The sequence below is a fragment of the Ranitomeya variabilis genome, chromosome 4 (genome assembly GCF_051348905.1).
Source record: "Ranitomeya variabilis isolate aRanVar5 chromosome 4, aRanVar5.hap1, whole genome shotgun sequence".
Taxonomy (NCBI): domain Eukaryota; kingdom Metazoa; phylum Chordata; class Amphibia; order Anura; family Dendrobatidae; genus Ranitomeya; species Ranitomeya variabilis.
In genome coordinates, this window is record NC_135235.1 from 350913655 (window position 1) to 350938029 (window position 24375).

Sequence of the window (24375 nt, forward strand, 5' to 3'; positions counted from 1 at the left end):
TCTAATCCGCTTTCTGCAGTCATTGTTCCAGCAGTCTCCTTTTTTTTATGGCTAGAGTATCCTGTAACAATTATAGGGGATAACTTAGGAGACTCTTTGCGTGGAACAAGACAACTACAGGACAGCATAGCAGAAAGTCTATGATGCACAGTTATTCTTGAGGAAACTTGACACGAATATATCCTTGTCTTAGTCCAAACGCAGATAGATATGCTTATAAGGCAGTTCAAATCATATCTTTAGCTCAACCAGGGAGGCCTGGTTAATAGTCTCAGGTTATTGCAGAGCAGCACAGCTTACAAGTCCAGCAAATGCAGATGAAGTAAGCACGAGCAGCAGATGAAGGAGGATTACTGGAAACTTGTGTATGCAGCAGGAACTCAGAGCAGAGCAGCAGGACCACCACACAGGTTCACAGGAGCAGGTGTATAGCCAGGGAGTAATCAGAGGTCAGGAGCTGAATGCAAGGCAGAATACTCTAGCACAGACTGGAGGCTGGGGTGAAGTTTTATAGCAGGAAGACACAGTGCACACGAGACCAAAGACGCCATCTTGGAAAAGGGCAGTAATACACAAAAGGTAATAAAAATGTTCAGAGTCCTGACACAGGCAGTGTAGCTTGCTTCATGGGTGGGCTACTCTCCTGAGTAGCACACAATTCTACTAGGCCAAAATTGATTTCCTGGGCTAGATGCAGTTAAAAATTAGTAATTAGATAAACAGGTGGTGTAGCTTGCTTCATGGGTGGGGTACTCTGCTGAGTAGCAGAAATTGCTACTATGCCCAAAAGGATTTCCTGGGCTAGATGCCGTTAAAAAATAGTACTTAGGTAAGCAGGTGGTGTAGCTTGCTTCATGGGAGGGGTACTCTGCTGAGTAGCACAAAATTCTACTAGGCCCAAAAGGATTTCCTGGGCTAGATGCCATTAAAAATAGTACTTAGGTAAACAGGCGGTGTAGCTTGCTTCATGGGTGGGCTACTTTGCTGACTAGCAGACACTGAAGCTTTGGAGCAGACCTCTGAATTCCAGGCCAAAGTATGAGTAAATAACTCTGCAGATGACCCCACCCACCTGGAATTGACGATGGAAAAGTCATGTAAATCACAGCAAGGGGATTCCAAAAAGAGTCTCCATTTTTTCAAAAAATTCGGCCACAGACACCACTTAAGAGGCATCAGTTTTGCCAGAGTTTTTTAAAACGGTTGGTGAGGTGATTTTCAAAAATCATCAAGCTTTTAGTCTCCCCAGGATGACACAGGGGTAGAAAAATCCTTGCGGATACAGGATTTTGTTCATCTTGATGAACGTTAGTCTGTCTACATTCTCACTGGACAGCCGCGTGCGCTTATCTGTGTGCACACCACCAGCAGCGCTGAACACACATTCAGAGAGAACGCTGGCTGCGGGGCACGAAAAAATCTCCAAGGCATGAGTGGCGAGCTCAGGCCATTTTTCAAGATTGGAAGCCCAAAATGAGCAAGTGTCCAGTTCCACAGTCATGGCATCGATGTTAACTTGCAGAAACTCTGGTACCATCCTCTCTAGGCATTGGCTATGCGTCAGACTTCTTGTCTCCTGTGGCCTTGCAAAGGATGGTCTAAAAAAATCTTGAAACGATTGGAAAAAATTGCTGTTACCACCAGATATGATGTTAATGTTGCGGTTTGAGTGATGACTCTATAGTCCCACAGTTGGCAAGTTAGAACTCAGAGATTCACTACGTGCACCACTGGTGTTTTGTGGAAAAGCAGATGTAAGATTCTGTAACAGTCTCTGCTGATACTCCTGCATGCGTGAATCCCTTTCTATGGCAGGAATTATTTTGTCAAATTTACTTTTGCACCAGGGATCTAAGAGTGTGGCAACCCAGTAGTCGGCATTACTTCGGATTCTGACAATCCGAGGGTCATGTTGCAGGTAGTGCAGCAAGAAGGCACTCATGTGTCTTGCGCATCCAGGAGGTCCAAGTCCTTGTTGTCTTGGTGGCAGCGAGGTGAGAATCATGCTTCCTTATTCTGCCCTCTCCCCCCAACCTCGTACAACAGAAATTTGATCAAGTTCTCCCTCATCTGATGAGTCTTCCATGCCCAGCGCCAGTTCGTCCTCCACTTCTTCCTCGCCTCCTACACCTTCCTCAACAGTTTGGCTGCTACAATGGCCCTCGGTAATCCCTCTCCCACAGCCTCCAATGCCAGCCGCCTTGGTGCTTCCGACCGTCTGGACCTTGGAGATATTATCCCTTCCGCATACGACTTCTCCTGTTCCTCCTCCTTCTCTTGTTCCACCACCTGACTCCGAACACTGTTTAAGGTGTGCTCCAGCATGTAAATCACTGGAATAGTCATGCTGATAATGGCATCGTCAGCACTAAACATCTTTGTTGCTATTTCAAAACTGTGCAGACAGGTGCATAGGTCCCTGATCTGAGATCACTCCTGCAGTGTGATTTGCCCCACATCTGGATCTCGTTGGCCCAGGCTATACATCATAACGTATTGCACCAGGGCTCGTCGGTGCTGCCACAGTCGCTGCAACATGTGCAGAGTTGAATTCCACCATGCAGGCACATCGCATTTCAGCTGGTGAACTGGTAGGCCCAAGGACTTCTGTAGAGATGTAAGTCGTTGAGCTGCGGGATGCAAACGGCGGAAGTGAGCACACAGTGACCGTGCCCTCTGAAGAAGCCCATCTAGTCCGGGATAGTGGGATAAAAATTGCTGGACAACCAGGTTCAAAACATGAGCCATACAAGGCACGTGTGTGACATTGCCCCGGCGAAGGGCCTCACCCAGGTTTGCAGCATTGTCACACACGGCCTTCCCTGGCTGCAGGTTGAGTGGAGACAACCATTGATGGAACTCAGTCTCCAGAGCTGACCACAACTCCTCATCTGTGTGACTCACATTTCCCAGACATTTCAATGTAAACACCGCTTGATGCCGTTGAGCCCTGATGACAGCATAGTAAGGAGGTGTGCATGATTCCTTCTGCGCAGTTAGAACGTGGGTGGCACTATCAGACAGGCTTTGGGTGCAGGTGGAGGGCCGAGAGGAGGTTGAGGAGGCAGAAGCAGTGGAGGAACTTCTAGATACAGAGGATCGACAAGCAACTTGTGGGGATGGCAAGACTTGGACAGCAGCCCCTTCTCCTGATGTCACCATAGTTACCCAGTGCCCAGTCACTGACATGTAACGCCCCTGTCCATGTCTACTCGTCCAAGTGTCTGTGGTGAAATGTACCCTGTCACACACAAAGTTTCTCAAGGAAGCGGTGATGTTGTGTGCGACATGCTGGTGTAGCGCAGGCACAGCTTTCTTTGAGAAGTAGTGGCAACTGGGCATCTGATACTGGGGCACTGTGATGGACATAAGGTCTCGAAAATCCTCTGAGTCCACCAGGCGGAAAGGCAACATTTCTGTAGCCAACAGCTTACAGATGGTGAAATTCAACCTCTTAGCTTTGTCAAGGCCAGGAGGAAATGGTCTTTTACTTGTCCACATCTGAGGGACTGAGGGCTGGCTCCCGTGCTAAGATGGGGTTAAGTAGGGTGAACCCAGCAAACTGCTGGTCTGTGAGGAAGGTGCAGGTGGTGATGTTATGTTGCCTTGATCAAAATGTGGTCTCGATGTCGGAGAGCGCTCAACACCAGCAGGTGTTTCCACTTGCAAATGTCCTGACGACCTGCCAATCACACTGGCTGTTGTGGGTAAAGAGGTGGAATGTCTGCGTCCAAAACCATGTGCGACTGCTGTCCCCACAGTCACAGAGGATGAAGAGAACGCGGATGCACTTGATGGGGTAGACGGTGGTTGACCCGGCCCACTAGGCAACATTGTAGCACAGTGAGTTTCCCACTGCAACTTATGCCTCATATCCATGTGACGGTTCATACATGAAGTACTCAAGCTAGTCATTTTTTGGCCTCTACTGAGATTTTGGTGACAAATCTTACAGACAACATGAGTTGGGTCCTCCTTTGTGATGTCAAAAAATGCCCAGGCTATGCAAGGCTTTGAGCCCGTGTGACCTGAAGAGCCACCACGACTTCTGTTCAGAGGCACAGTTGGGGTTGAGGATGCAGTTGTTGACATGCTTCCAGTATTCTGTCCAGGAAGGCGCAACCTATCCTCGTCATCAGACTCGTCACTAACATCCTCCTCCACCTCCTCTGCTGACATCATGGACTGGCAGACTGTGGGTTGACACTAAGTGGGATCTCCAACCTTGTCATCATCATCCTGTGTGTTCTTACACCTGTCATCCTCAGAGCCAACCTCTTCCTGCCCTGACCGAAAAGTAAAGTTTTCGTTCCAATCAGGTATCTCAGTCTCATCATCATCTTCCTCATTGTCTCCACCAACAGGAGTTACAGTTTGGGAACGAGGGTCTACATTATGCTCAGAACCTTCTTCATCTGGGTCTGGATCCGACTCACAAAGATTCTGGGCATCAGTGCAGATCATTTCCTCGTCTGGATTCACAGAAGCTCTGGAGCAGACCTCTGATTCCCAAGGCATAGTATGAGTAAACAGCTCTGCAGACTCAACCATCTGTGTTACCCCATACTCAGACGGGCGCCTGGAGACTTTGGAGCTGTGAGTAAGCAAGTGAGATTGGGGTGACACCTCTGAGGACTGGAGTAGTTGTGATGTTGAAGTTGACAAGGAGGAGAGCCCACTTGAACGAGCACTTGATATCCGTTCAAGCACCTGCTGTTTTTGTGCCTCATCTGGAATTGTTTGCGATGCTCGTAGCGATGGTCGTAAGAAAGGGATCATATCAGATTGTCCATGAAAAGAAGTAGACATCTTAGTTTGGCTGGAAGATGGTCTTTCTTCTGCAGATGTTACTGTTGATTTATTTTACCACCTACCCCACGGACACAACCTTTTTTTCCCTTTCCAAACATGCCTATTCCCCTTTCCACCAGCAGCAGGCCTTTTCCACTCAGTTTGGTGCTTAACTAATTGGCAACTCTGTATCTGTAGTTGTTGCCACAAAAAACGGATGAAAACCGAGCAGAACTGAGTGGCCAAACTGTGGTACTAGGCCCAAAAGGATTTACTGGGTTAGATGCAGTAAAAATTTAGATACACAGGCGGTGTAGTTAGCTTCACAGGCGGGCTACTCCGCTGACGTGCAGACACTGCTACTAAGCCCAAAACGATTTCCTGGGTTAGATGCAGTAAAAATTTAGATACACAGGCGGTGTAGCTAGCTTCACAGGCGGGCTACTCAGATGACTACCAGACAATGCTACTAGCCCAAAAGGATTGGCTGAGCTAGATTACACCAAATGTTGTGACAAATACTTGCACAGCACTGGCACAGACCTGCGTGGCAAAAAGTGCTAGGAACTGCTGCAACCTACCCTGAAAAGGGCTGATATTACAACTAGTCTCAACTCCCTAAACCTATCTCTCTGAAAATTTGCTCCCAAAAAAGACTCTTAGTCTGTATAGCGCCCACAGCAGCAGCGGTGCCGTCTAACACTAAGCTGCAGCAGTGAGGAAATGGTAGCGACGGTGAAAATGGCTGGTTCTTATAGGGCAAGGACATGTGACATACACAGCCAATGACACATGCCTTTGCTTGGGTGCATCACATGCACATTGCTGTATGTGTGTGCACTGCTGATAGGCTGAGAGACTGCACCGCCCCACTGTAAATGCGGGAAAGAAAAAAAAAAATGGAGATCAGCATTATTTCAGCACAGATCTATCCCCCACCCACTATACACTGAAACAGTCTATTAACAATGATAAACAGTTTTAATGTGCAAATCAAGTTTGGCTTTTGGTGAACGAACAATTTTCGAACAGAAACTCGAACAGCCGAATTTTAAGCAGATTGTTTGAGTTTGACGAACGACTCAAACACCGCCCAAAAGAGCTCGAATTTGAAATTGGCGAACAGTTCGACTCGAACACCGCTCATCTTTAGTCAATACCCGGCACTGCACCCAGCACTCAGGAGCGGAGGGTGTGGCTGCATGTATTGCTATGAGGCAGGACGATCCGCTCCTGAGTGCCGGGTGCGGTGTCGGGGATTGACGTGCGAGACTCATCTGAGTCTCTTGCATGTGAGTATGAGCCCTCATACTGAGCATACTGTAAGTCAATACTGGGACACGATTACAGCCACAGTCCTCTATACACTGAGCAGTGACTGAAACCATGCCGGCAACACCCCTGTAACTGAAATAGCGATCCTGCCGAATATAATAACTTTCATTTCTTGGGCAGCAGGGGTGCTCAGTGCAGGTGCCACATGGTGTCAGAAAACTATTAGGGTATGTTTCCACGTGGGCATTTGCTGTGGATTGGACACTGTATAGAGCTGCAGTGTCCAATCCGCAGCGTACAGATGTTACAGCATAGTGGATGGGAATTTTTGTAATCCCATATCCACTATGCATACAAAGACGCAGGTGACAAACCTGCATATACACACATGTGGCACATCTTTATAGACCACAGCATGTCTATAAACAGCACCATTCTATGTATAGGATGCGGTGATTCCACGTGTGTTCAATGAAACACGGCGTGTACAAAAGCCAGCAGCGCTTTGGATGGGACGGGGCGGGTGTCCGCTGTGTCCAAAGCACTTAGAATACGCCATGTGGAAGCATAACCTACACCTGTAGATTAACCACACATCTATAGGTTAATAGTGTAATTTTACATGACAGGTTCCCTTTAGAGAGAATTTGTCACCACGCGAGCATAGACAGAGCTTTTTAATATCAAGGACTACATAGCTGCAAGTTTACTAGTCATTTCAGTGATTGTCTCCTGCTAATAAAAAAACTGTTTTTACAAAATTACAGCAAACAGCCAAGTAAGTGATATCCCACGTGAATCACATTCTCGGTCTTACACTATGCTGCTCTCAGATAAGGTACTATAAATGTGGTGGTGACAGATTTTATTTAAAATCAATTTTACGTGTGTGCTACAATCATATTTCTGCTCTATCACTATGGTAGGAATTCCTGCCCTGAGGGTTTAATCACCCAAAATAAGTCAAATATACCATCTGTTGAGTTCATTAGAATATTTATGATATATACTGAATATGGTCATCATTGGCACATATGAGAATTCTAATACATCAATTATTTATTTTTAATTATAAGTATCAAGGTCAACAGCAACCTACATGGCATCAGGTTCCGTTCAGACATTTGTTCTTGTGAGCGACGATGCTGCATTCGCAATTGAAGAACTGAAAAAAATATTAAAAAGAAATATTATGAAGATTAGCTGATAGCATTGAACATTTTATAAATCAGTAATCTTGTGCTTATCATGGACCTTCGTTCATGGATTTTACCATTTTGTAACACTTTTTAAATGTGTCTCTGTCTCTCTGAGTTACAATAAACATAAATCCTTTGGCTCAAAATCACAGCACTTTTTAGGAATGCACTAACACTTTTAAGATCAGACTAGCTGTTTCCAGCCAGCTAATGCTCGGCACGCTCATTGCTATCTAATTAATGCTGCTGGTGATTAAACTAAAGTAAATAATGACAACATTCAATAGCACTTGGATTATGTTTGGTAATGTGGTGGGGGGGCGGGATTATCTGTGGTAATGTGGTGGGGGTGGGATTATGTGTGGTAATGTGGTAGGGGGGCAGGATTATCTGTGGTAATGTGGTGGGGAGGCGGGATTATGTGTGGTGATGTGGTGGGGGCGGGATTATGCGTGGTAATGTGGTGGGGGAAGGATTATGTGTGGTAATGGGGTGGGGGCGGGATTATGTGTGGTGATGTGGTGGGGGCAGGATTATGTGTAATGTGGTGGCGGGGCGGGATTTAGTGTGGTGATGTGGTGGGGGGCAGGATTATGTGTGGTGATGTGGTGGGGGGCAGGATTATCTGTGGTAATGTGGTGGGGGATGGTATTATCTGTGGTAATGTGGTGGGGGGGAGGGATTATGTGTGGTAATGTGGTGGAGACGGATTATGTGTGGTAATGTGGTGGGGGATGGGATTATGTGTGGTAATGGGGTGGGGGGCGGGATTATGTGTGGTAATGGGGTGGGGGGCGGGATTATGTGGGGTGATGTGGTGGGGGCAGGATTATGTGTGATGTGGTGGGGGGGCGGGATTATGTGTGGCAATGTAGTGGGGGGCGGGATTATGTGTAGTTGGTAATGTGGTGGGGGCGGGATTATGTGTGGTAATGTGGTGGGGCAGATTATGTGTGGCAATGTGGAGGGGGGCGGGATTATGTGTGGTAATGTGGTGGGGGGCAGGATTATCTATGGTAATGTGGTAAGGGGGTGGGATAACGCGTGGTAAAGGGGTGGGGGCAGGATTATGTGTGCTGATGTAATGGGGGGCGGAATTATGTGTGGTGATGTGGGGGGCGGGATTATATGTGGTGGAGGGCGGGATTATGTGCGTGATGTGGGGGCGGGCAGGATTATGTGTGGTGATGTGGTGGAGAAGCGGGATTGTGTATGGTAATGTGGTGGGGGGTGGGATTATGTCTGGTAATGTCGTGGGGGCGGATTATGTCTGGTAATGTGGTGGGGGTGGGATTATGTGTGGTAATGTGGTGGGGGGCGAAATTATGTGTTGCAATGTGGTGGGGGGCGGGGTATATGGGTAGTAATGTGGTGGGGGGGCAGGATTATGTGTGGTGATGTGGGGGCCGGGATTATATGTGGTGGGGGGTGGGATTATGTGTGTGATGTGGGAAGCGGGCTGGATAATGTGTGGTGATGTGGTGGAGAAGCGGGATTATGTATGGTAATGTGGTGGGGGGGCAGGATTATGTGTGATAATGTGGTGGGGGGCGGGATTATGTGTGGTAATGTCGTGGGGGCGGATTATGTGTGGTAATGTGGTGGGGGGCAGGATTATCTATGGTAATGTGGTGGGGGGTGAGATTATGCATGGTAAAGGGGTGGGGGCGGGATAATGCGTGATAAAGCGGTGGGGGGCAGGATTATCTGTGGTAATGTGGTGGGGGATGGGATTATGTGTGGTAATGTGGTGGGCGGCGGGATTATGTGTGGTTGGTAATGTGGTGGGGGCGGGATTATGTTTGGTAATGTGGTGGGGGCGGATTATGTGTGGTAATGTGGCAGGGCGGGATTATGTGTGGTAATGTGGTGGGGGGTGGGATTATGTGTTGTAATGTGGTGGGGGGCATGATTATGTGTGGTAATGTGGTGGGGGCAGGATTATCTCTGGTAATGTGGAAGGGGGTGGGATAATGCGTGGTAAAGGGGTGGAGGGCGGGATTATGTGTGGTGATGTGGTGGGGGGCGGGATTATGTGTGGTGATGTGGTGGGCGGCAGGATTATGTGTGGTAATGTTGTGGGGGCAGGGTTATGTGTGGTAATGTGGGGCGGGGCGGGATCATGTGTGGTGATGTGGTGGGGGGCGTGATTATGTGTGGTAATGTGGTGGGGGCTGGATTATGTGTGTTAATGTGGTCGGCGGTGGTATTATCTGTGGTAATGTGGTGTGGGGGCAGGATTATGTGTGGTAATCTGGTGTGGGGGCGAGGTTATGTGTTGTAATGTGGTGGGGGGCGGGAATATGTGTAGTAATGTGGTGGGGGGCAGGATTATGTGTGGTAATGTGGTGGGGGCGGGATTATCTGTGGTAATGTGGTGGGGGGCGAGATTATGCGTGGAAAAGGGGTGGGGGGGCAGGATTATGTGTGGTGATTTTTTGGGTGGGTGGGATTATGTGTGGTGATGTGGTGGGGGTTGGATTATGTGTGGTGATGTGATGGGGGCGGGATTATGTGTGTGATGTGGTGGGCGGGCGGGATTATGTGTGGTAATGTGGTGGATGGGCGGGATTGTGTGTGGTAATGTCGTGGGGGGCAGGATTGTGTGTGCTGATGTGGTGCGGATTATGTGTGGTAATGTGGTGGGGGGCGGGATTGTGTGTGTTAATGTGGTGGGGGGCAGGATTATCTATGGTAATGTGGTAAGGAGGTGGAATAATGCGTGGTAAAGGGGTGGGGGGCGGGATTATGTGTGGTAATGTGGTGGGGGGCAGGATTATCTATGGTAATGTGGTAAGGGGGTGGGATAGCACGTGGTAAAGGGGTGGGGGCAGGATTATGTGTGCTGATGTAATGGGGGCGGAATTATGTGTGGTGATGTGGGGGGCGGGATTATATGTGGTGGAGGGCGGGATTATGTGCGTGATGTGGGGGGCGGGCAGGATTATGTGTGGTGATGTGGTGGAGAAGCGGGATTGTGTATGGTAATGTGGTGGGGGGGTGGGATTATGTGTGGTAATGTCGTGGGGGCGGATTATGTGTGGTAATGTGGTGGGGGCGGGATTATGTGTGGTAATGTGGTGGGGGGCGGGATTATGTGTTGTAATGTGGTGGGGGCGGGATTATGTGTAGTAATGTGGTGGGGGGGCGGGATTATGTGTGGTGATGTGGGGGCGGGGTTATATGTGTTGGGGGGTGGGATTATGTGTGTGATGTGGGGGGCGGGCGGGATAATGTGTGGTGATGTGGTGGAGAAGCGGGATTGTGTATGGTAATGTGGTGGGGGGGCAGGATTATGTGTGATAATGTGGTGGGGGGTGGGATTAAGTGTGGTAATGTCGTGGGGGCGGATTATGTGTGGTAATGTGGTGGGGGGCAGGATTATCTATGGTAATGTGGTGGGGGGTGAGATTATGCATGGTAAAGGGGTGGGGGGGCGGGATTATGCATGGTAAAGGGGTGGGGGGAGGGATAATGCGTGATAAAGCGGTGGGGGGCAGGATTATCTGTGGTAATGTGGTGGGGGATGGGATTATGTGTGGTAATGTGGTGGGCGGCGGGATTATGTGTGGTTGGTAATGTGGTGGGGGGCGGGATTATGTTTGGCAATGTGGTGGGGGCGGATTATGTGTGGTAATGTGGTAGGGCGGGATTATGTGTGGTAATGTGGAGGGGTGTGGGATTATGTGTTGTAATGTGGTGGGGGGCATGATTATGTGTGGTAATGTGGTGGGGGCGGGATTATCTCTGGTAATGTGGAAGGGGGTGGGATAATGCGTGGTAAAGGGGTGGGGGGTGAGATTATGTGTGGTGATGTGGTGGGGGGCGTGATTATGTGTGGTGATGTGGTGGGGGGCAGGATTATGTGTGGTAATGTTGTGGGGGCAGGGTTATGTGTGGTAATGTGGGGCGGGGCGGGATCATGTGTGATAATGTGGTGGGGGGCATGATTATGTGTGGTAATGTGGTGGATGGGAGGGATTGTGTGTGGTAATGTGGTGGGGGGCGGGATTGTGTGTGGTAATGCGGTGGGGGGCGGGATTATGTGTGGTGATGTGGTGGGGGGCGCGATTATGAGTGTGATGTGGAGGGCGGGCAGGATTATGTGTAGTGATGTGGTGGATGGGCGGGATTGTGTGTGGTAATGTGGTGGAGGGCGGGATTATCTTTGGTAATGTGGTGTGGGGGCAGGATTATCTGTGGTGATGTGGTGAGGGGGCGGGATTATGCATGGTAATGTGGTGGGGGGCGGGATTATGTTTGGTAATGTGGTGCGGGGTGAGATTATGTGTGGTAATGTGGTGGGGCGGGATTATGTGTGGTAATGTGGTGGGGGGCGGGATTATCTCAGGTAATGTGATGGGGCGGGATTATGTGTGGAAATGTGATGGGGGGCGGGATTATGTGTGGTAATGTGGTGGAGTGCGGGATTATCTGTGGTAATGTAATGTGGGGGCAGGATTATCTGTGGTGATGTGGTGAGGGGGCGGGATTATGTGTGGTAATGTGGTGGGGGGCGGGATTATGTTTGGTAATGTGGTGCGGGACGAAATTATGTGTGGTAATGTGGTGGGGCGGGATTATGTGTGGTAATGTGGTGGGGGGCGGGATTATCTCTGGTAATGTGATGGGAGCGGGATTATGTGTGGTAATGTGGTGGAAGGCGGGATTATGTGTGGTAATGTCATGGGGGCAGGATTATGTGTGGTGGGGGGCAAGATTATGTGTGGTAATGTGGTGGGGGCGGGATTATGTGTGGTAATGTGGTGGGGGCGGGAGTATGTGTGGTAATGTGGGGGCAGAATAATGTGTGGTAATGTGGTGGGGGGCAGGATTTTCAGTGGTAATGTGGTGTGGGGGCGGGATTATCTGTGGTGATGTGGTGGGGGGTGGGATTATGTGTGGTAATGTGGTTGGGGGGCGGGATTATGTGTGGTAATGTGGTGTGCGGGCGGGATTATGTGTGGTAGTGTGGTGGGGGAGGGATTATGTGTGGTAATGTGATGGGTGCGGGATTATCTGTGGTAATGTAGTGGGGGGTGGGATTATGTGTGGTAATGTGGTGTGGGGCGGAATTATCTGTGGTAATGTGGTGGGGGGCGGGATTATGTATGGTAATGTGGTGCGGGGCGAGATTATGTGTGGTAATATGGTGGGGCGGGATTTTGTGTGGTAATGTGATGGGGGTGGGATTATGTGTGGTAATGTGGTGGGGGCGGGATTATCTGTGGTAATGTGGTGTGGGGGCAGGATTATCTGTGGTGATGTGGTGAGGGGGCGGGATTATGTGTGGTAATGTGGTGGGGGGCGGGATTATGTGTGGTAATGTGGTGGGGGGCGGGATTATGTATGGTAATGTGGTGGGGGGCGGGATTATGTTTGGTAATGTGGTGCGGGGTGAGATTATGTTTGGTAATGTGGTGGGGCGGGATTATGTATGGTAATGTGGTGGGGGGCGGGATTATCTCAGGTAATGTGATGAGGCGGGATTATGTGTGGAAATGTGATGGGGGGCGGGATTATGTGTGGTAATGTGGTGTGGGGGCAGGATTATCTGTGGTGATGTGGTGAGGGGGCGGGATTATGTGTGGTAATGTGGTGGGGGGCGGGATTATGTTGGGTAATGTGGTGCGGGGCGAAATTATGTGTGGTAATGTGGTGGGGCGGGATTATGTGTGTTAATGTGGTGGAGGGCGGTATTATCTCAGGTAATGTGATGGGAGCGGGATTATGTGTGGTAATGTGGTGGGGGGTGGAATTATGTGTGGTAATGTGGTGGGGGGCAGGATTATGTGTGGTGGGGGCAAGATTATGTGTGGTAATGTGGTGTGGGGCGGGATTATGTGTGTTAATGTGGTGGGGGCGGGAGAATGTGTGGTAATGTGGTGGGGGCAGAATAATGTGTGGTAATGTGGTGGGGGGCAGGATTTTCAGTGGTAATGTGGTGTGGGGGCGGGATTATCTGTGGTGATGTGGTGGGGGCGGGATTATGTGTGGTAATGTGGTTGGGGGGCGGGATTATGTGTGGTAATGTGGTGCGCGGGCGGGATTATGTGTGGTAGTGTGGTGGGGGAGGGATTATGTGTGGTAATGTGATGGGTGCGGGATTATCTGTGGTAATGTAGTGGGGGTTGGATTATGTGTGGTAATGTGGTGTGGGGCAGGATTATCTGTGGTAATGTGGTGGGGGGCGGGATTATGTTTGGTAATGTGGTGCGGGGCGAGATTATGTGTGGTAATATGGTGGGGCGGGATTTTGTGTGGTAATGTGGTGGGGGGCGGGATTATCTCAGGTAATGTGATGGGGCGGGATTATGTGTGGAAATGTGATGGGGGCGGGATTATGTGTGGTAATGTGGTGGGGGGCAGGATTATGTGTGGTGGGGGCAAGATTATGTGTGGTAATGTGTTGTGGTGGTGCCGGATTATGTGTGGTAATGTGATGGGGTGCGGGATTATCTGTGGTAATGTGGTGTGGGGGCGGGATTATCTGTGGTGATGTGGTGAGGGGGTGGGATTATGTGTGGTAATGTGGTGGGGGGCGGGATTATGTTTGGTAATGTGGTGCGGGGCGAGATTATGTGTGGTAATGTGGTGGGGCGGGATTATGTGTGGTAATGTGGTGGGGGGCGGGATTATCTCAGGTAATGTGATGGGAGCGGGATTATGTGTGGTAATGTGGTGGGGGGCAGGATTATGTGTGGTGGGGGGCTAGATTATGTGTGGTAATGTGGTGTGGGGCAGGATTATGTGTGGTAATGTGGTGGGGGCGGGATTATGTGTGGTAATGTGGTGGGGGCAGGAGTATGTGTGGTAATGTGGTGGGGGGCAGAATAATGTGTGGTAATGTGGTGGGGGGCGGGATTTTCAGCGGTAATGTGGTGTGGGGGCGGGATTATCTGTGGTGATGTGGTGGGGGGCGGGATTATGTGTGGTAATGTGGTTGGGGGGCGGGATTGTGTGTGGTAATGTGGTGCGCGGGCGGGATTATGTGTGGTAATGTGGTGGGGGAGGGATTATGTGTGGTAATGTGATGGGTGCGGGATTATCTGTGGTAATGTAGTGGGGGGTGGGATTATGTGTGGTAATGTGGTGTGGGGCGGGATTATCTGTGGTAATGTGGTGGGTGTCACGAATCCACACCACTGCCACCAGTTTGGCATGATTCACACCATGACCGTCACCCCTACATCACGGATCGGGGTGACTTTAGGCCAACAGATGGCTATCACATGTGCAGGGGGGCTTATCTTAGTTATCCCTCCACTGCTACAATGTGATGAAAAAAAAAACACAAGGCTATTGACCACGAACTGCAGGGATTTATGTATATCCAGCTTACAGTTCCACTTGAAACTTGCAGCTCTCTGGCACCCCCTTTACTCTCAGGTCAGATTAGGTACTGCACCTAGGGTAATTAGTCGCCAGAAAGGCTGCCTGCTATGTACTGGCTATAGGGCATGCTGCAACGAGGCGATATAAATACTCCCACTCAGGCAGGAACAATAATTATCAACGCCGCGGTCACTACAGCGACTCCCAAAGGCCCAGCACAAAGGTAAGCTGCCACCAGCTTCGATTAAACAGGTCCGAAGCTAACCCAATACAGTAGCGTCATTTCCTTCAGAAGGCTTAAGGTATGTTTTAGAACAGGAGAACGAAAACTAGTAATTTATATATTTTACTCCAAAAAAGGCAATGTTTATATAAATATATTACAAGGATGTTACAAAATGAGACAATTGAAAATGTAAAAGGTAATTATAAAATAAAAGGATTAAATGAGAAAAGGTAAAACTCACATGTTCTCAGTTCTTTTCAGGCAAACAGGCTAGTGGGTGGAGTTCCCATATGTCCCAATTCATCAGGACTGGCAGTCAGGCTTCTCAGGTCAAAACTCACTCCTGGGGGCCTGGCAGTGGCACAAACTTATAAACCGCAGCCCGTGACATCACCAACAGGGCTGGCTTACCCAGACCCTCCTCTCTCTTCAGTCTTAGTAAATTTCACACAAGTTTGTCTAATGCCTGTATCTCCGCTCCAGAACAGGTAAGAATCATAACACACCCAGCATTCATCTTGTATTAAGATTTGCTCTCTACAGATACTACATTCAGGCTAGTAGGGACACTCAGTTCCAGAGAAATCCATACTCTGTCCCTGTTGGACTTGGAAGCTCCTGCTTACAGTGATGGATAGATGCGCTGATGGACTGTAGCAATATGTACTCGTTGTTTTCCTAGCCTAAATCGTTTGCCCAATATCTTGCAATATTAGGACAAAGGACCTCATGTTTTACAAGGGAGATCCAACCAGTTTAAGCTGGTACAACTGTCTATGCATCTATCCCGATCGTAAAAATTCCTTTAGGAGGGGCATGAGGGATTTGGGAGCTGAAAGTCAGGAATGCAGCAAGAAGCCATAAAAGCTCTTCTGCACACACATTCAGAAACACACGGAAGGGGTTTTTTTTTTAGCCCGCAGCTTTTGGGACCATGGTCAGAAGTGCAAAAATCTCTCAGCTATGGTATTTACATTATCGGACATACATTTTCCTCACACCTCCCCCTTTTGGTCTGCGCTAGGGAGGCAGAACTCCACAGTATGCCTCCATGCGCACCTCAGTAGGTTCACCCTGGCGGGACAGTCCATCTGCATTCCCATGCTCCCTGCCCGTTTTTTGTTCAATGGTGAAGTCAAACTGCTGAAGGGCAAGGCTGCCGTTGGTTCCACACAAGGCATTTAGCCAGCGCAGAGGGTTGTGGTCGATCACCACGGTGAAGGTGCGACCGTACAAGTAGGGCTGCAAGCGCTGCAGGGCCAAGACTATGGCCAGGCACTCCTTCTCAATGGTGGAGTAGGCCACTTCCCTCTGCAAAAGTTTCCGGCTCAGGTACAACACGGGTTGCTCTTTGTCCTCCGAGTCAACCTGGCTGAGCACAGCACCGAGGCCAAACTCACTGGCGTCAGTCTGTACCAAGAACGGTCGACTGCTGTCGACTGCTTTCAACACAGGGGCGTTGCACAGTGCGGTTTTCAATGCCTGGAATGCCCCCTCACAGCCATCTGTCCAGTTGATGATGTGGGGTAGCTTCTTCCTGGTGAGGTCCGTCAAAGGTTTTGCCAGGCTACTATAGTGCTGTACGAAGCGCCTATAGTACCCTGCAGTGCCCAGGAAGGACATCACCTGTTTCTTGGTCCTGGGAGTGGGCCAGTCCACGATCACAACCACTTTCACAGGCTCTGGCTTTAGGGTGCCTCCGCCTACCCGGTGCCCCAGGTAGTAGACCTCCCTCATGCCCATCTGGCACTTTCCCGGCTTGATAGTCAGTCCTGCTCAGTGAATTCGCCCGAGCACCTCCTCGAGATGCTGCAGGTGTTCCTTCCAGGAGGGACTGAAGATGGCAATGTCATCCATGTATGCCACGGTGTACTCCTTCAGTCCCTGAAGCAGGAGGTTGACCATCGCTGGAAAGTGGCAGGGGCATTCTTCATGCCGAAGGGCATGACCGTGGACTCGTACAGTCCAAAAGGTGTGATAAAGGCTGACTTCTCCTGTTCCTCAGGGCTCAGGGGAATCTGCCAGTATCCTCGACTCAGATCCATTATTGTCAGGTATTTTGCGCCAGCTAACTTCTCAAGCAGCTCCTCGATGTGCGGCATTGGGTGCACGTCAGAGGCTGTAATGGCATTGAGCCCCCTGTATTCCATGCAGAACCGGGTGGTCCAGTCCTTCTTTGTCATGAGAACTACGGGTGAGGCCCACGCGCTCTTTGACCGTCGAATCACCCCCAGCTGTAACATCTCATCGATCTCCTGGTGCATAACCTGCTGCACCTGGTCAAAGATTCGATAGGGTGTTCGCCGTAGTGGGGCATGATTCCCAGAGTCCACCTCCTGGACTGCTAACTCAGTTCTTCCAGGTCGGTTGGAGAACAAGACCCGGAAGGGTTCCAGTGTGGTTTGCAACTGCAACCGCTGTGGTTCAGTTAGCAAGGTGCTTACCTCCACGTCCTCAATTGACCCAACGGCCTTGACTTGGGCCAGCATGTCCAGGAGGGTGTCTTCCTCCCCGTCTTCGGGTAAGCTGTAAACCGGTAGGATGAAAGGTTCACGTTCGTGATGAGCCTTCATCATGTTGACGTGAAAGGCCTTTCGCCTACCCCGAGCGTGGTCAAGCGTGACCATGTAGGTGACCGGGTTGAGCTGTTGGTGGACGACGTACGGGCCCTCCCAGGCTGCCTGAAGCTTATCCGTTGGCACGGGGACCAGCACCCACACCTTTTGATCCACATGGTAGGTCTGCTCCCGGGCATTTTGGTCGTACCAGTGCTTCTGGTCAGCCTGAGCCTGCGTCATGTTGTCATGCACCAACTGTGTCAAGGTCTGCATCTTGTCACGGAAGCGCATGACATACTCTACTATGAACACTTTGGAAGGGTTCGGCTCCTCTTCCTAGGATTCTCTTACCAACCCAAGGGGTCCCCGGACTCGCCTGCCATACAGGAGCTCGAAGGGGGAGAACCCTGTCGAGGCCTGCGGAACCTCTCAGTAAGCGAACAGCTGGTGTGGGAGGTATCGCTCCCAGTCGCGCCCTTGTGTCTCAACCAGCATGCATAGCATCTGTTTGAGGGTACCATTGAAGCGTTCACACAAGCCATTGGTCTGTGGGTGATATGTACTCGATACCAGGTGCTTCACCTGCATTCTTTTACAGAGAGCCTCCATTAGGCGAGACATGAATTGGGTCCCTTGATCGGTTAAGCATCTCCGTGGGAAATCCTACATGTGAAAAGATTGCCAACAGGGCATCCGCCACCTTATCTGCCCTAGTTGACGACAGAGCTACTGGCTCTGGGTACCGGGTAGCGTAGTCTACCACAGTAAGGATGTATCACTTTCCAGAGCTGCTGGGGACGGCCAGCAGGCCCACAATGTCCACTGCGATCCTCTGGAAAGGCTCCTCTATCACTGGCAAAGGGATCAGGGGAGCCTTAAGAGCAGGCCCCGCCTTCTCCACTCTTTGACAGGTGACACAGGAGCGGCAGTAGTTTGACACATCTGTCCCCATCTTAGGCCCATCTTCCTTGTGGGAAATTGTATGTGGGGTGGACGAAATGCCCACTGAATGTAAGAGTGAATGAACACCTTAGAAACATCAAAAATAAATTCTGTGGACATCCACTTTCTAAGCATTTTGCTGATCATCATGATGGATGGGTGAAAGGCATTATAATCACTGGCTTAAAAATTATAAAACCAGATTAGCGGAAAGGTGATTATATAAAAAAAATGTCCAGAGCCGAAAGCAGGTGGATTTTTAATCTGGACACCCTGAAGCCGATTGGCTTAAACAGCGAGGTTGAACTGTTTGCATTTACTTAATGAAGCTTTTTTTTTTTTTTTTAACCTGGAGTAGACATAGAAATTGTATATAAGGAAGTCTTTTCATGACAGTGGACCATCCCTGACGAAGAAGACCGTGATCTTCGAAACGCGTAGGGAACTGGTCCACACAGCGTTCCTTACTTTGGATATCCACGTGATCACCTACGTCACGCAAGGTCCTGTTCCGGCATCTGCAGCGCCACAGGCTCCAAGCGTGCACCGGCCTCTAGTGCGCACCATCAGTGAGGACGCTTAGGGGGTGTTAGTCACCGGCCGGGACTACACTCCTGAAGAAACATTTCTTCCACTTCGGATTTTATCTGGACAGCATCTGGGACTGCACCTCCACTTCGGAGACTGACACCATTGTCTAAGGAGGTACTGACTAGCGTTACACATTTTACTATATTAAACCGCTAATGAACTTGTGGTACTTAAAATAATTGTTATATAGTCAAAGCAAGATTGAGGGTTTGTTTTTATAGCAACCATTTTTATATTTTTGTGTTGATTTTAATTTACGTGGGTGGACTTGCTGCTAATAGTGGCATGACACTGATTTATACATATAAAAAAGCTGTCGGCTTTATAGAAAACAGTTTTTTTTTTCTTTTCATCAGAAGGTGGAGATTATTTGCATAGCGCAAAACAAACCTAAAATTATCAGACAGCCCCACTTCCTTCACCCCGCTCCCGGCACCCCAATCAATATAAACCCAGGCCATTGACAAGGGACAGCTGATGCCCCCAATCCCAGTGACAGTTAGGGTTTTCCCCGGAATGATTTCTTCAGGGGCCGCCAGTTCGGGTCGGATGAGGGTTCGTTCAGCCCCGGTGTCCCTGAGGCCTGTAGCAACATGGCCTCCCATGGTGACGTGCTGTACGTTGTCACACACCCTGCCAGTCACACCACCCACCAAAAGAACTGCTGCATTAGGCCCTGGGGCCTTGGATGAGGGGTTCTTCGGCTTGTCTGGACAGTGGGGACTGATATGACCAGTCCGCTTGCAGAAGTAACACTGGCGAGGTTCGGTGGTAGGTCTGATGCTGTTGGCTACGGGGACGGACCTCTGGTGTGTTGGCTAGCAGGGGTACTGGCATTGGTTGCAGGCTTACCCCGTCTCCAGCTGGTGGTGACTGGCTTCCGCACGTCCGATCTACGGTTGGCCTCATAGGCATCGGCAATCTGCGCTGCTTTCGTCACGTCTTTGGGTTCTCTGTCCATCATGAACTGTCGCACCTCAGCTGTGCAAAGATGTAAGAACTGGTCTTTGATCATCAGGTCTCCCAGCTGCTCAAAGGTGGTCACTGACAGTCCTTGGATCCACTGGTTAAAGTGTGTCCTGAGTCCATGCACCACATCGCCGTAGCTGTCGTGTGGGCCACGTTGGAGGTTCTGGAACTTTCTACGGTACACCTCAGGTGTAAGCTGGTACTTGGCTATTAGAGCCTGCTTGATGGCCTCATAGTCACCATCTTGTTCTTGAGGGAGGGCAGCAAATGCCTCCAGAGCTTTGCCTCTCAGCCCTGGTGTCAGGTATCATGCCCATTGGTCCCCAGGCAGCCCGTACTGTCTGCAGGCTTTCTCAAAGGCCTGCAAAAAAGTGTCCAAGTCCCCATCCTTTTCCATCACAGGAAAGTGCTCGGGCCAGGGCTTCGGTATCTGAGTTCTGCTGGGCTCACGGCTGGACTGGGACGACCCCTGCATTTGCAGTCCCGCTTTCTGCAGCTGGTACTCCCGCTCCGTATGCAGCTCAGCTCGGGCCTCCTGCCGGTATTGCTGAATCAGCTGCAGACGTCCATCATGGTCATCAGTGGGGAGTTCTTCCAAGGCCGCCTGCAGGTGGGGGTCCAATTTGCCCTGATTGCTAATAGGGCCGGCATTCAGTGGTTGGAGCTCTGCTCCAGCACCATGTTCGCTGGTGCTGGCTTCTGTGGCCACTGGGCTCTGAGAGTGGTCTAGAGCGGCTTCCCATTGCACCAGAACTGCGACCAGTTGGGCTTTGTTTTTGCCTGCAAAGTCAATGTGCTGTTACTTGCATAAGGCAATAAGGGTGTCTTTGGTCTGCTGCTCATAAAAGGTTTCTCCCAGCACAATCATGGTTGCCAAATAAAAGATAGGACAGAAAAACGAAGAGAAAGGGAAGGTATAATTACCAGTACACACAATTGTCTCAGGAATAATAAACACTGAGTTCGTTCTCCAAACTTATTTGCGCAGAGTCCTCGCAAGAACTTTGCAAGTTTTTAGTTAGAGGAATGATTGCTCAAACCAAATCACTAATGCTCTAAGATCCCACCACCTTGCCACCAATTTGTCCGAATCCACACCTTTGCCACCAATATGTCACGATTCACACCGTGACCATCACCCCTACGTCACGGATCGGGGTGACTTTAGGCCAACAGACGGCTATCACATGTGCAGGGGGGGCTTATCTTAGTTATCCCTCGACTGCTACAATGTGATGAAAAAAAACACACAAGGCTATTGACCTCTTAGTCTACAGCAGGGGCTTATTTTTGGTATCCCACTGCTATTCAATATCCCACGAACTGCAGGGATTTATGTATATCCCACTTACAGTTCCACTTGAAACTTGCAGCTCTCTGGTGCCCCCTTTACTCTCAGGTCAGATTAGGTACTGCACCTAGGGTAATTAGTCGCCAGAAAGGCTGCCTGCTATGTACTGGCTATTGGGCACGCTGCAACAAGGCGATATAAATACTCCCACTCAGGCAGGAACAATAATTATCAACGCCGTGGTCGCTACAGTGACTCCCAAAGGCCCAGCACAAAGGTAAGCTGCCACCAGCTTCGATTAAACAGGTCCGAAGCTAACCCAAAACAGTAGCGTAATTCCCTTCATAAGACTTAGGGTATGTTTTAGAACAGGAAGAATGAACTAGTAATTTATATATTTTACTCCGAACGTTTAAGGCAGTGATTATATAAAAAATTACAAGGATGTTACAAAATGAGACAATTGAAAATAGGTACAAAGGTAATTATAAAAATAACAGGGGTTAAATGAGAAATAACACTTACATGTGTTCAGATCATTTGAGGCAACCAGGCTAGTGGAGTTCCCATATGTCCCAATGCATCAGGACTCTGGTTAGGAACAGCTCTTCAAGTCAGACTCACATAGGCTCCAGCAGACAGACAGCAGGCTGGGGTGCCTGGCAGACTTATAGCTCAGCCTGATGACATCACAAAAAGGGTTGGTTTTCCCAGACCCTCCTATCTCTTCAGTTTAACTAAATTCAACCTAAATTTGTCTAATGCCTATAACTCCACTACAGAACATGTCATAGTCATAACAAACCCAGCATTCATCTTGTATTCACATTGGCATTCTAATGAGATCAAATATGTCCTATTTGTAATGCATAATTACAGAGAAATCCCTACTTTTTACCTGATGTGTTAGAAGCACATGTTTAGAGTGGCTGACAGAACCGCCGATGAACGTTAACAATATGTACTTTTCCTTTTTCTAGCCTACATCATTAGCCCAATATCTTACAATAATAGAACAAGGACTACTTGCATTTACAGAAGGGAATCAGACCGGTTTTGGCTAGCACAACTTTCCACTGCAGCTATGCCAGTCATAAATACCTTTCTTCAATAAAACTCCAACACATACATTGACAAGGCAAGCTCTTGCCTGAGTGAAAGGGAAGGGGTTTTTTTAGCCCACAGCCTGGGCTAACAAGAGAAACTAAACTTATATGATATTTCATACAATATCGTGACAGTGGTAATGTGGTGGGGGGCGGGATTATGTGTGGTAATGTGGTGGGGGGCAGGATTATGTGTGGTAATGTGGTGCGGGATCATGTGTGATAATTTGGTGGGGGGCGGGATTATGTGTGGTAATGTGGTGAGGGGGCGGGATTATGTGTGGTAATGTGTTTGGGGGGGTGTGGTGATGGGGTGGGTGGGCGGGATTGTGTGTGGTTATGGGGTGGGGGGGCGGGAGTGTGTGGTGATGGGGTGGGCAGGCGGGATTGTGTGTGGTGATGGGGTGGGTGGGAGGGATTGTGTGTGGTGATGTGGTGGTGGGTGGGATTGTGTGGTGATATGGTGGTTTGCAGGATTGTGTGTGTTGATGTGGTAGGTGGGCAGGATTGTGTGTGGTGATGGGGTGGGCGGGCAGGATTGTGTGTGGTGATGGGGTGGGCGGGCAGGATTGTGTGTGGTGATGTGGTGGGCGGCTGGGATTGTGTGTGGTGATGTGGTGGGCGGGTGGGATTGTGTGTGGTAATGTGGTGGGGGGCGGGATTATGTGTGGTAATGTGGTGGGGGGCAGGATTGTGTGTGGTAATGTGGTGGGGCGAGATTGTGTGTGGTGATGTGGTGCGGATTATGTGTGGTGATGTGTTGGGGGCGGGATTGTGTGTGGTAATGTGGTGGGGCGGGATTGTGTGTGGTGATGTGGTGCAGATTATGTGTGGTGATGTGGTGGGGGGCGGGATTGTGTGTGGTAATGGCGTGGGGGCGGGATTGTGTGTGGTGATGTGGTGCGGATTGTGTGTGGTGATGTGGTGCGGATTGTGTGTAATGGGGTAGGGGCAGGTGTCATGATCTCTGCAGGCAGAGATCATAGCAAGCCTATAGAGGGACAAGCTCTCGGAAGATGGAACTATACTGACCATGAACTAAGCCTGCCGCGCAACTAGAAATAGCCAGGTAGCATTTCCTATTTATCGCTAGATGCCCAGCTCTGGCCTAAGACCTAAATAGCTAGCAGAGGGAAATATAAGACCTGGCTCACCTCCAGAGAAATATTCCAAAGAAGACAGTAGCCCCCCACATATAATGACGGTGAGTTCAGATGAAACAACAAACGCAGCAGGAAAATAGTCTTAGCAAATTTGAGGTCCGCTTACTAGATAGCAGAAGACAGATAGTATACTTTCATGGTCAGCAGAAAAACACTAACAAAACACCATCCAGAGATTACCTTAAACTCTGGCATTAACTCATAACGCCAGAGTAGCAATCCCTGATCAACGAGAGCTTTCCAGACACAGTAACAAAACTTCAGCTGTGAACTGGAACAAATAGGCAAAACAAAACATGGACAAAAGTCCAACTTATCTAGTAGTTGTCTAGAAGCAGGAACAAGCACTGAGAGGCATCAGATAACATTGTTGACCGGCAAGAAACCACCAGAGAAATGAGCTTAAATAGCGACACCCACTACTGATGGAACCAGGTGAAACAGGAAAGAGGATGACAAGTCCAATTCCACTAGCGGCCACCGGGGGAGCCCAGAATCCAAATTCACAACAGTACCCCCCCCTCAAGGAGGGGGCACCGAACCCTCACCAGATCCACCAGGGCGACCAGGATGAGCCCTATGGAAGGCACGAACAAGATCAGAAGCATGAACATCAGATGCATTGACCCAAGAATTATCCTCCTGGCCGTAACCCTTCCAGTTGACCAGATACTGGAGTTTCCGTCTGGAAACACGAGAGTCCAAAATTTTCTCCACAACGTACTCCAACTCACCCTCAACCAACACCGGAGCAGGAGGCTCAACTGAAGGTACAACAGGTACCTCATACCTGCGCAATAACGACCGATGAAAAACGTTATGAATGGAAAAGGACGCAGGGAGGTCCAAACGGAAATTCTGGAAGCTAGCTCTATTCCCTGTGAAGAACTCCGGCAAAGGAATTCTCGGCTCAGATACCGGAGCATGTA

General features: G+C 49.6%; 1 protein-coding gene across 1 annotated transcript in view; it reads right to left on the reverse strand.

The window, feature by feature from the left end:
* Nucleotides 1–24375, reverse strand: part of LOC143764759 (myocardin-like) — a 618138-nt gene that overhangs the window by 178769 nt on the left and 414994 nt on the right. Inside the window, exon 2 of the mRNA XM_077250689.1 lies at nucleotides 7166–7231. Coding sequence (XP_077106804.1) covers nucleotides 7166–7231 — 66 coding nt within the window. The remainder of the gene's footprint in view (nucleotides 1–7165; nucleotides 7232–24375) is intronic.